The 12,626-nt window shown below is 39.4% G+C and overlaps 1 protein-coding gene across 2 annotated transcripts in view; it reads right to left on the bottom strand.

Moving 5' to 3' along the window:
- Zw10 (zw10 kinetochore protein) overlaps nt 1-6,957 on the bottom strand; it is a 35,513-nt gene extending 28,556 nt beyond the window's left edge. Inside the window, exons 1-2 of one of the 2 annotated variants that reach the window (XM_047519488.1) lie at nt 6,793-6,957; nt 4,628-4,762 (exon numbers count right to left, since the gene is read on the bottom strand). In XM_047519488.1, coding sequence (XP_047375444.1) covers nt 4,628-4,762; nt 6,793-6,897 — 240 coding nt within the window. In that variant the 5' untranslated portion in view covers nt 6,898-6,957. The remainder of the gene's footprint in view (nt 1-4,627; nt 4,763-6,792) is intronic. The other variant, XM_047519489.1, reaches the window with a different exon arrangement.
- Nucleotides 6,958-12,626: the final 5,669 nt, after the last annotated feature.

Consider the following 12,626-nt stretch of genomic DNA (forward strand, 5'->3'; position numbering starts at 1 on the left):
TGAGACTGTCTCAAAAATAAAAAATACAAATGGCTGAGAATGAAGCTCAGTGGTAAAGCACCCCATCAACACAATTTCCTCACACGATTTTCTATTCTTAAACAGTTATCTTTCAGCAGAGTTCATCCACTTGAACTACTAGTAAGGCATTCCCTGTTGCCAAGTGGTAACTCATTCTGTAGTTAGATAGTTTTAACTATTAGAAAGATTTCTTTTTTCTTTATATTGGGGACAATGGTGTACACCTATAATCCAAGAAGTTCAGGAGATTAAGGCAGGCTGATTGCAAGTTTGAGTTTAGCCTAGATAACCTAGTGAGAATCTGTCTCAAAATAACATAAAAAATTATCTACGTTGGCATAGACTATATATTAGGGTAGCCAGACCCTAGGCTATAGAATAAGTTTGCTAGCCTAGACTAATATCATTTTTTTAAAAAAAGACCAAAGTATCTTATTTGAGCCATTCCATTTCAAAGTCTCTTTTTTTTCTTTTTTTCTTTCTTTCAGTTTTTATAATACTCTAGCCTTCATCTTAAAACAATCCAAGTATCTGTGCAAGTCCATCTGGAGATCCTACAGGTACCTTAAATTTAAACTTCCCAAATCTTCAACTAACACCTACTCTTTCTCGGTACTCTGTTTCAGTAAATGGTATATCAATGAGCTAGTTCCCCAGTTATTCTTGACCCCTGAACCTTTCACTTGCCACATCAATATATCCCAAAGATCCTACATCTTAAATGTCACCAAGATTTGTCCATTTTTCACCATGCCCATATTGACTTTAGAGCAGATCAACAGAACATTTTTCCTGGATTATTTTAACTGCGTCTTAACACTGCCTTCCCATTTCCCAGGCTCATTTCCCCTCAAGTTCTTTCTTCAAACTGCATGCTGAATGAGATTTCTAAAATTCAAATTTGATGTTATTCCCTTCTTAAATTCCTCCATGGCTTTGACAATGTCATCCATACTACTAACCTGATACAAAGTCCTGGCTTACCTTTCTAATCTCCTCTCATGTCCCTTACCATCATACTTCCTAAACATCAGTCATATGGAATATTTGCAGCTCCTCAAAAATGGCAACTCTCATTACCTCTATACCTCTGCAGTGTTATTCCTTATGCCTACCCAAAACACTCTTCCTTCCTTTGTGGCCTAACCACCTAGCATTCAGGTCTTAGTTTAGAGACTATTTCCCACCGGAAGCCATCCGTGGTTCCATCTCCTCTAACTGGATTACTCCTATTTACTACTGCATCACACTATTTTACTCATCTGTATCTGAGTATCATACTTTGAAATAAAAACAATCTTATATAGCAATGATCACAGTACCTTATACCTTGCAGGTACTTGATAAATATGCCAAATAACTGAATAATTCCTTGTAACATTCACTTACTAAATTTAATTCTCCTTCTTGAGCCCTAAATATAGATATCTTTTTCACATTATTCAGAACCTTTTCACCCAGACCAACCATCTTTCAAAAGGAACAAATTTCATCAGCTGTAATCTGCCCAGAAAATGTACTGTAAGACCCCAATAATGTCTTGTTTTAGTCACTTCATCATTTTTTTTGATACTAGGGATTGAATGTGGAGCAGCCTATCACTCAAGTTACATCCCCAGATCTTCTTATGAGACAGGGTCTCACTAAGATGCTGAAGTTGGCCTCAAACTTGTGATCTTCCTGCCTTAGTCTCCCACATCACTGGGATTACAGGTGTCTACCACCATGCCTGACTCAGACACTACACTTCTAATAGCATGGTCTAACACTGTATTGCTAACTCACAGAACAAATAATCAATTAAGTACACCCATCCCTTTTTATATTAGTTTGAGACAGGGTCTCACTAAGTTGCAAAGTCTAGCCTCGAACTGCAATCCTGCCTTGGTCTCCTGAGTCACTGGGATTATGGGTATGAGCAACCATGCCCTTATTTATTTTTATTAAAAACTCTAATCTGGGCTGTGGCTCAGTGGCAGAGTGCTTGCCTAGCATGTGTGAGACACTGGGTTCGATCCTCAGCACAATATAAAAATAAACAAATAAAGGTATGCTGTCTATCTACAACTACAAAAAAAATCTCTAATCAAAATGATTAGAATGATCATGAGTGAATGTTGCTATTAGACTTTCTAGGTAATCAAGAGTTTTCTCATTTGTGATTCAAGTTCTACAGAGAACTTTAGAAAAAAACATTTGTTCACTTTTCTTTCTTGAATAACTATCACATAGGGAACAGTGTGATATCTTTTCTTGATGTTAAAGACCTAGAGAATACCCCAACATCATGATTTTGGTATCAAGATCCATGAGCAATAATTTAGAAACAGACACTTAAGGTTAGATTTTATTTAAATATCTAGTATCAGTAAGTTTTCTTCCAAATGCTTTTTCTTTTTTTTATTTTTTGGGTACTGGGGATTGAAACCAGGGGCACTTAGCCACTAAGCCACATTCCCAAGTCCTTTTATTTTCTATTTTGAGAGAGGGTCTCACTAAATTGCTTAGGGAGTCTCTAAGTTGCTGACGCTGGCTTCAAACTTGCGATCCTTTTGCCTCAACCTCTGGAGCTGCTGGGAATACAGATGTGCACCACTGCACCCAGCTAAATACTTATTTTTTTCTAAAAGAAAACTGCAGGGTGAAAAAAATCCTGGTGAGATAATACATGAGCAAATAAATACTTCTAAAAGTATAAAGGAGATTTTTTTATAGTTTTATAATTATTATTATTACTTATTATTGATGCATTATAATTGTACATAATAGTAGGATTCATTGTTAAAGCAGACATTTGTTTCCAGATTGCTTACTTCTACTTACCACTATTTACTGGAGTGATGATAAGACCCCAGCAAACATGGTAAACACTTCTAAAATCTGCCAGACTCTACATAAGAATTATTTTAAATTTAAAAAAATTTTTAAAAATATAATTATTTTAAGCACTAGGCCCACAAATTGATACTGTACAAGAGGGGCACATATGTTCAAGGAAAGTAGCTTGATGGCAGCAAGTAGAATGATTGTGGTAGGCAAACCAAACCAACTTTTCAAGAAACAGTCAGAAGACAAGGAAGATTGTACTGAAACTTGAAAGTGTTGAGGCCAGATGCAAATCTAAGAAAATGTTGGCCATTCAAACAAATGCTGGCATGTATTTCAAAGTAGAAACAGATGAAAGGCCAAATGGTCTAGCTACTACATCTTATGAAAAACAATGAAGTCCTGAGATTAATTTTTTTTTAATATTTTTTCGACATAGAAGGACACAATATCTCTATTTTATTTATTTATTTGTTATGTGGTGCTGAGAATCGAACCCCGGGCCTCGCACATACTAGGCAAGCACTTTACCACTGAGCCAAAACCCCAGCCCCTGAGATTAATTAAGTGTTATTCAAATGTAAGACATTTTTTTTACTGTAGCTAAAAACGTTTTACCATAAAAAAGACATTATTTGCCCAGTGCTGTGGTGCACACCTGTAATCCCAGCAGCTTGGGAGGCTAAAGCAGGGGATCACAAGCTCAAGGTCAAACTCAGCAACTTAGCAAGGTCCTAAGCAACTTAGCAAGACCCTGTCTCAAAATTAAAAAAAAAAAAAACAAGCTCTCTCTGCTTTCTGATGTCATGTCCTGAGCATCCCTTCTTTGCCGTGCCCTTCCAACTTGCTATTCTGCCTCACCATGAGGCCAAAGTTATGGAGCTGGCTGTCTATAGACTGAGACCTCTGAAACTGTAACATTATCTCTACAACAGAATTCAACCACACAGGAGAATTACTAGTGACAGGGGACAAGTGGGGCTGGAGAGGTAATATTCAACAAGAACAGGAGAGTAAAAATCAGGTTCATGATGGGGGTGAATACAATGTTTACAGCATATTCTAGAGTCATAAACCCAAGCTCAATTACCTGAAGAGTTAAGAAATAGAATTAAAATAAAAAATCAGTAAAATAAGATGGTTCCCTTGAAAAAAATACATAAATAAAAAGATCAACAGAGAGGGTGGTGGATATGGCTCAGTGGTTAAACACACCTGGGTTCAATTCCCAGGACAAAAAAAAAAGTTACTTAATTGTTTTGGAAAATATTTCTAATTTACCTATAACCATTTAGTTCAACTTCCATTTAACAATAAGGAAAGTGAGGTCTTGAAAAGCTGTATAGAGCTGGGCGCTGGGCACAGAGGCACTCACCCGTAATCCCAATGACTCAGGAAGCTGACGCAGGAGGATCACAAGTTCAAAGAAAGCCTTAGCAACTTAGTAAGGCCCTAAGCAACTTAGTGAGACTCTGCCTCAAAATAAGAAATAAAAAGGGCTAGCAATGTAGCTCAGTGGTAAAGCACACTTGGATTCAATCACCAGTACTTTAAAAAAAAAAAAGAAAGAAAGAAAGATAAGTTGTGTAGAACTAAGCTATCTTAGAAATCAGGAAGGTGAACTGCCTCCCTATAAACCTACCCAAGATAACCATACTATTCTAGGAAAGTAGAGGTATAGTTCAACAGTAGAGCACCTGCCAGGCATGTGCAAGGCCCAGAGTTTCAATACTCAGTACTGCAAAAATTTTTTTAAATTGCTAAAACAAACTATTCTTACCTCACTCTCTATCCTGGATTTCAGCAGATCAATATCATCAGATAGCTTATCCACCTGGGTAACAAGGTCCTGTGCGCTCTGCATACTAGGCAGGAATTCACTGTACTTCTTGCTGATCATATTGCATACCTCACCCTATAATAAAAAAAAAAAAAAATCATAGGACAGTGAGATGAGTAGGGAACTATCTGCTAAAAATACATAGCTGGGCTGGAGTTGTGGTTCAGTGCTTGCCTAGCATGTATGAGGCACTGGGTTCAATTCTCAGCACCACATAAAATAATAAAATAAAGACCCATTGACAACCAAAAAAAATCTTTTTAAAAACATATTTATAGCTTATTTTCCAAGCATCATTGTCCATGTTGGAATTTTCTTAACAACCCACAGCATTCACCTTCCTTCCAAGTTAATGAGCTTTTTTCAAAAACACATTTTTCCCATCTTTAAGGGTCCCATACATTAACAAACACCAATGTGCCCAAGAATTGCACAAATGCTAGAAAAGAGAAAGGTGAAGCCAAAGTTTTCATGTTGAACTATATCAGACTGTATCCACCCATTTTAATCAGATATCTAATACAAAAATAAATGGAGGGCTGGGGAGATAGCTCAGTTGGCAGAGTGCTTGCCTTGCAAGTACAAGGTCCTGAGTTCAATCCCCAGCACCGCAAAAAAAAAAAATAAATAAATAAATAAATAAATAAAGATAAATGGATAAATGAAATCAACTATCTGTATACCTCAATCCATTTTTACCTTCTTGTCTATAAAATTTTAAGGGCTACTCTCAAAACTCTAAAATAATGAGCTTAATTATCTCCTTCAATTCAGATTATCTTTATAAACGATTTACTGAGTACCCTGCATTGAATTATTTAATGCTTTGGACAATACAAAAATTAATTATGCTTTTAACAAATTCCTTTTAGCTAGGAAAGATTCTATATGCTGAAGTAACAAAAAAATACGACTGAAATGTAATACAGTTACAAAATCTTCCAGAAGAACAAATGAGAAAGATCACCTCTCTGAGAGAAAATGAGGTATTTTTTAATGTAGGAGACTACAATGGAGATGGCAGATGAAAAATGGGTAGAAATACATGGGAAATGGTAGAAAGATAGAGACACGATATATGAGTAAAATCTGGGAACTAGAAAAAACAAATTGGGCCTGAATGAACCTCAGACAGTTAATTTCAATTGGTTTAAGATTCAAGATGATAAAGGAAACTAGTGAAAGGAAATGCAACTTAGGACCGGAAAAGGTAGGAGCCTAAGTGCCATAAGGTAGCTTAATAGGTCCTTTCCATAACGCTAAACAGTGGTGAAAAACCCTAAAGCCATATAATGGAGACGTCAGCGATATGAATACTTAATATTTCAGAAATCACTTTCGTATGATCAAGAGTTGTTAGGAAGCAATCTATCTTGTGACTTTGTGGTGTGTGCCTAACTTGTTCCCTTAAGTCCAGACTTATGCAGGTACATAAAAGTTTCAATGAAAGTAACTGAAGATGTGGGCAAATACTGGCAACTATCAGTACAAAGTCAAAAGTGTGTGGCCATGGGCAGCAGGTCCATATATAACAATAGCATAACCCTCAGCCCGGCCTCAAGTGCTTGGGGCTGAAGAACAGAATTTTTAAAATATATTCAGAGTTCAAAAAGAAATTTTGGGGAGGAGGATGGCGCAATCCTACCAAAGCTATTATTTCCACACACAAATGGAAGACTGGGTGGAGGAGATGAACACTCGCCGATGTGGCGACAGGTCCGGTCCTCTGTCCCTCTCAGACGCTCCCTCTCGACGCTTCCAGCTCCACCTCCCGCTGTACTGGCCTCCTCTTCCCCTTCCCCCGGGCCCACCCGTCCCCAGCCTAACCCCACTCCCCGACGCTCCCAGTCACTACCCCTTCCTCCCCGCAGTCCCAGGCCTCCTCTGCGCCCGACCGCCCCTGGACTCCCCTCCGACCGCCCCTGGACTCCCCTCCGAGCGCTCTCCCCAATCCACACGCCTCTCCTCCCACGCAACTCCCCGAGCCCAACCTCTCCCGCTGGCCCCATTCCGCGGACACCTGCTGTCAGTCCGGTTCCTCTCTTTAAGTCCCTAAACATCCACGCCACGCACCTTTCTAGTCAGCTGATGCCAGCCGCACTCACCTTGATCTCCTCCACCCTCCGGGTCAGGCGGCTGATTCGGGTGCCGAGATCCTCCTTCTCCAGGCTCCCCGAATGAGCCAAAACCTCCGTCACGAAGGAAGCCATCGCCACCACAAGAACCAACGCGGATGGGTCACTTCTCACAGCCACCTCGGCTCTCCAGTCCCGCCGGCGGCCTCGGCGCGCGGTCTGCTGGGAAACGCAGTCTGGCGGGGCCCTGGGCGCGGCGCGCAAGCCAGGGCCGCACTACAGCTCCCAGCAGGCCCCGCGCCGTCCCGGGCGGGGCTTCCGCGAGGATCCGGAGTTGGCAAACTGCGCAGACGCGATTTCCTTCTTAGTTGCTTTCAAATAATTTGTCGTTTCCCGCCAGTTTTTCTCTTGACGAAATGAAGTTTTTTTATCTAGTAAGCAGTCAGGTGAACCTTCCGCAACTTCGGAAGATTTACTGGTGAAATAATCTAGCTGGAAGACCCCAGGAGCCCATCTCGAGCTTTCTCGTTAAGTATTTTTTTCATAGCCTAGACAGTGACCCCTGGAGTTGTGCAGCGAAGTGGCGTCGCCTCGTTATAAATAAAAGAATATTTTGTAATTGCCCTTTGCATTATATAGTTTATATCACATCTGTGCACATTATATTTCATCTGTGTGACACATGACATTTATAATTACTTAGATATAAATAACTTCAGTCCTGTGTGCTCTAGAACAAGATACTTAGTTGTTTTTTGTTTTGTTTTGTTTTTGTTTCGGTGGTAATGGGATTGAACCCAGGGGTGCTTCACCGCTGAGCCACATGTCGCCCTTTTTTTTGGGGGGGGGGCGGGGGATGGTCTCGCTAAGTTGCAGAGTCTGGCCTCAAACCTGCCTCATCCTCCCTAGTCGCTAGATTACAGGCACGAGTGCGCCACAGGCATGAGTGGTCCCCAAAGTAGCAAAGTTTAGAGGTGGAGCTTTTGGAAATGACTGGATCAATGGGGCTCTGGTTTCACCAGTGGGTTAATCCATTGATAACTGAATGGATTCTTGGGAGGTCGTGGAAAGTGTACGAGGTGGGACCTGGTAAAAGAGAGCGAGTCTCTGGGACATGGCCCAAAGCTTTCTATTAGAGATTACAAATCAATTTTATTAAAAGCTTTTGAAAATTAAGTTTCATACTGAAAGATGATTAAGTATTAAGTATTGGATACTGGAATATGTTCTTTACTGTGTGTGTGTATGATTCCCTTTAAAAAAAACTGAAGCCGGGCACAATGGCAGTGGTGCATGCCTGTAATCCCAGCGACTGGGGAGACTGAAACAGGAGGATCCCAAATTCAAGGCCAGCCTGGGCAACTTAGTGAGAACCTGTCTCAAAAAATGAAAAGCACTGGGATATAGTTCATTGGCAGACCACCCCTGGGTGCAACGTCCAGTACCCAAAAAAAATAAATAAATAAATAAATAAATAATTGATAATAGTCATGTATATAAAGGAATGCATTTCTCTTGATGGTGGACTTACTGTGTGTTTATTTTCTTTCCTTCCATGTTTTCTACAAATAAACATGTACGGTTGGATTAAAATGTTATCCTTCATATATTTTTAGGAAAAAAAGGTATCTTAGGAGAGCTAACCTCAAGTAGGCACTAACTCTAAGATTCCTGCCAATTTTATGTGTCTGTGAGACAATCTGCTTATCCTATTGAAGCTAGGGCAGTTTTCTCTTCTGTGTGCAAAGGAAATGAAACATGGATTGAAAGAAAAATTGCTGAAGGACAGCTATAATATCTTGGGATGGGCCGTTATAGAAAACCAATCAACTTCCTTTTGGTAGATTTCTTAGCCTTACTTTGAAATTTTAATGTCACTAATAGTAAATGCCCAATGACAAAGAAGGGCCTACAGATAAAATTTCTGAAAACTTGTATTGCATATTTATTGAGTAATTCTACATGGCAAAAACTGTGCTAGGTCTAGAGATCTAAGAAACATGAATAAATAATCACAGGAAAATATGATAGTTACTCTTTTGAAAGTAGAAGAGGGATGGATCCAGATTTAGTGGGACCTAAATCTTATATGGTTGCAAGGAGAAGGAGGACTCCTTAAGAAGAATAATATAAAAAATATACAAAATTAGGTTCAGACTTATTACCTCTTAGCAAGTTGCAAAGGGCAGAGGAAATATTGAAAGAAGAGTAGCTAGTCTGAATCAATCAGGGAATTTTACTGTAAGGAGGAAGCTGAACAGAGAATTCAAAGTGCTACTTTGCAGTTAAGGTTCTCTGATCTTCTTTCAGGAGACCAATCCATACAGACCTACAAACATAACAGCATAAGTTTATGCCTCTCCTCAAGTATAAAGAACACATGATAAGGTGAAAACTGTTTCTCAGAATCCAAGGAAAAGAACGAAGAGCCAGAGGAAGAACAAAAAGCACACCGAATGAATAAGAATTACTATGCATAGTCAACATATGCAGGAATAAATGAATACTTGAATAAATAAAAAATTAATAAATGAATGGAATTTGTTTTCCCTCACCTGTTATGGTTTGGATAACCAAAGATTCAAGTGTTGAAGACTTGGTCCCCAAAGTAGCAAAGTTTAGAGGTGGAGAGTTTGGAAATAACTGGATCAATGGGGCTCTGGTCTCACCAGTGGGTTAATCCATTGATAACTGAATGGATTCTTGGGAGGTCGTGGAAAGTGTACGAGGTGGGACCTGGTAAAAGAGAGCGAGTCTTTGGGACATGCCCCAGGGACTGTATCTTATGCCTGGTCTCTCTCCTCTCTCCTCTCTCCTTTCTTCATCTCCTTCCTGGGTGCCTTGAACTGAACAGCTTTCCTCTACCACATCCTTTTACCTTGAAATTCTGCCTCAGCTCAGGCCAAAGCAATGGAGCCAGCCAATCATGAACTGGAACGATGAGCCAAAATCTTTCCTCCTCTAAGTTGTTTTCTCATGTATTTGTCACAGTGATGAAACACACTGACTTCTTACTAGTTCACATTTATCACGGTTTATGTGTCTCCCTATTCACAAATTTTCACAGATCAGAAAAAGGCAGAAAAATCAGTAAAGCAATGCTAGGATTCCCCCCAACCTATCATGGCTCGTACATATGTGGCACATCTGTATTATGGAAGTAAAGTATCAAACACAATAGTTGTCATGAATAGTACAAGCAGCATTTCCAAGTTTGCACAGTACTTTACTATGTTGTTGTTATAAAAAGAAATAGCAGAAGGAGGCTACAATTTGAAAGGACATACCAATTACTTCAAAATAGTCATTTTGGGGGGCTAGGATTGTGGCTCACTGGTGGAGTGCTTGCCTAACATACGTGAGGCACTGGGTTCAATTCTCAGCACCACCTTTATATAAAATAAACGTCCATTGGCAACTAAAAAATATATTTTTAAAAAATAGTCATTTGGGGCTGGGATGTAGCTCAGTGGCAAAGTGTCTGCCTTGCATTCGTAAAGCTCTGGGTTGAACCCACAGCTCCAAAAAAAAAAAAAAAAAAATAGTCATTTTGGGGGGTAGAGATATAGCTCAATGGTAGAATGTTTGCAGAGCATACGTAAGACCCTGGGCTCAATCCACAGGGCACCCCCGTGCGCACGCAAACACACACAAATTCTTTGGTGAGGGATGAGTTTGAGTATGGACGAAGCAATGAAACAAAATTGTTAAGAGTAGATAATTTTTGAGGCTGAGTGAGATGTGGGATTTATCCATTTTTCTACTTTTGCATATGTTTGAAATTTTATGAAAACATAAAAAAGACCATTCCAGATGCTGCTGCTTGCCTCCTCCCCTGTGCCATTGACGCTCACTGGCATATCAAACTACCTTGAGGCCTCAGTCAGGAAAAGTCAAAACCTTCCTTCCTCGGGAGGTGCCTTCACTCTGCTGGCTGCCCATGCCTCAGCAGGAGCAGCAGCAGCTGCAGCTGCCTGGGGAGAAAGCACTTCCCTTCAGGTGTGCTATAGGCCTACGTAGGTAACTTGAATTGGGAAAATTCCAATTTTGTTTAAAAAATGTCAATATTTGTGGGTTTCCTGTTTATAAAAATATTAAATGAGTCAGGCATGATGGCTAATGCCTGTAATCCAAGCAACCTAGGAGGCTGAGGCAGAAGGATCACAAGTCTAAGACCAGTTTCTACAACTTAGCGAGGCCCTAATCAACTTTGTGAGACCCCGTCTCAAAATAAAAAGGTCTGGGGGGGCTGGGGAGATAGCTCAGTCGGTAGAGTGCTTGCCTTATAAGCACAAGGCCCTGGGTTCGATCCCCAGCACCAAAAAAAAAAAAAAAAAAAAAAAGATCTGGGAATGTGGCTCAGTGGTTAAGTGCCCTTGGGTTCAATCTCTGGTGCCAAAAAAAAAGAAAAAAGATAAATTTATTAAATTTGTATAATACATAGAAAAGCACAAATAAATTTTAAAAACTAACCATAATCCTACTATCAATATAACCATGGTTAACATTTTGCATACACACACATGCATATACCATATGTATACACATAAATGCCCTTTTTATAAAAATAAAATTGCATTCTATATATTTATATACTTTTTGGTCACCACACTTAATGACATACCATCCATGTATGTAGGATATGTCAAAATACATTCTACTACTGTCATATATAACTAAAAAGAGCAAATTTAAAAATTTTTAAAAACAAAGCCAAACCCAAAAAACACCACAGTGAGGCCACCGGGATAGATTTCCATGGAGCTGCTGATGCTGAGAGATCAAACCAATCATAAAAAAGCAATTGTTAGCACAACAATAATCTATGCTATATGTTTTCTTAATCACAAAACATCAGGGCTGGGGTTGTAGCTCAGTGGCAAAGTGCTTGCCTAGCACGTGTGAAGCACTGGGTTTGATCCTTGGCACCACATAAAAATAAACAAAGACATGCTGTCCATCTATAAGTACAAAAAAAATTTTTTTTAAATCACAAAACATCCATTTAATTAAAATGTGTAAAATATAGAAAAGAACAACATATCAAAAATCTTTTCATGTCATTAAAATTTCTCCTACAGCATCACTTTAAAATGACTGCCTGGGGGCTAGGGTTGTGGCTCAGTGGTAGAGCTTGCCTAGCATATATGAGGCACTGAGTTCAATTCTCAGCACCACATATAAGTAAATAAAAAATAAAATAAAGGTCCATTGACAACTAAAAAAAAATTTTAAATGACTGCCTGGTATTAAAATTTATAATTACTAACAGTATTTCAATAGACATTTCATAATTCTTTGTGTTCACAAAAAAAAAAAAAAACTAGATAATTTCCTGAAGATAAGGTGCTGGATCGTAACTTGCACATATTTAAAAGTATGAAACATGCAGTCCTATTACCTTCCAAAAAAGACTAAATCAAGGGACTGGGGATATAGCTCAGTTGGTAGAGTGCTTGCCTCACAGGTACAAGGCCCTGGGTTCAATCCTCAGCACCACAATGAAAAAAAAAAAAGATTAAATCAATGTATATTCCTGGAACATTGTTTTTGGAATCTCAGAGATGGGGAGTGATTTTAAGTTTATGAACCTATTCATCAAATATATATTGATGGCTTACTGTATGGCTTTTTACCTTTCATGGGAACCTCCTCCAGAATCCACACCTACATCCAATCTTGGACACCCCCCTAAACCCAAACATTGCCAATTTCCTGACACCTGCCTCAGCTGCTGCCCAGAAAACTAATACAGGAACCCTCTCCAAATGTGCAAAACTTTCCACTCCAGCCTCCTGAAAATAGTCCCTGCCAAGGAGTCCTCGAGGCACCTATCCTCCTCTGCCTCTGAAGAGGGAACAGTT

Source organism: Sciurus carolinensis, chromosome 11, assembly GCF_902686445.1.
Source record: "Sciurus carolinensis chromosome 11, mSciCar1.2, whole genome shotgun sequence".
Taxonomy (NCBI): domain Eukaryota; kingdom Metazoa; phylum Chordata; class Mammalia; order Rodentia; family Sciuridae; genus Sciurus; species Sciurus carolinensis.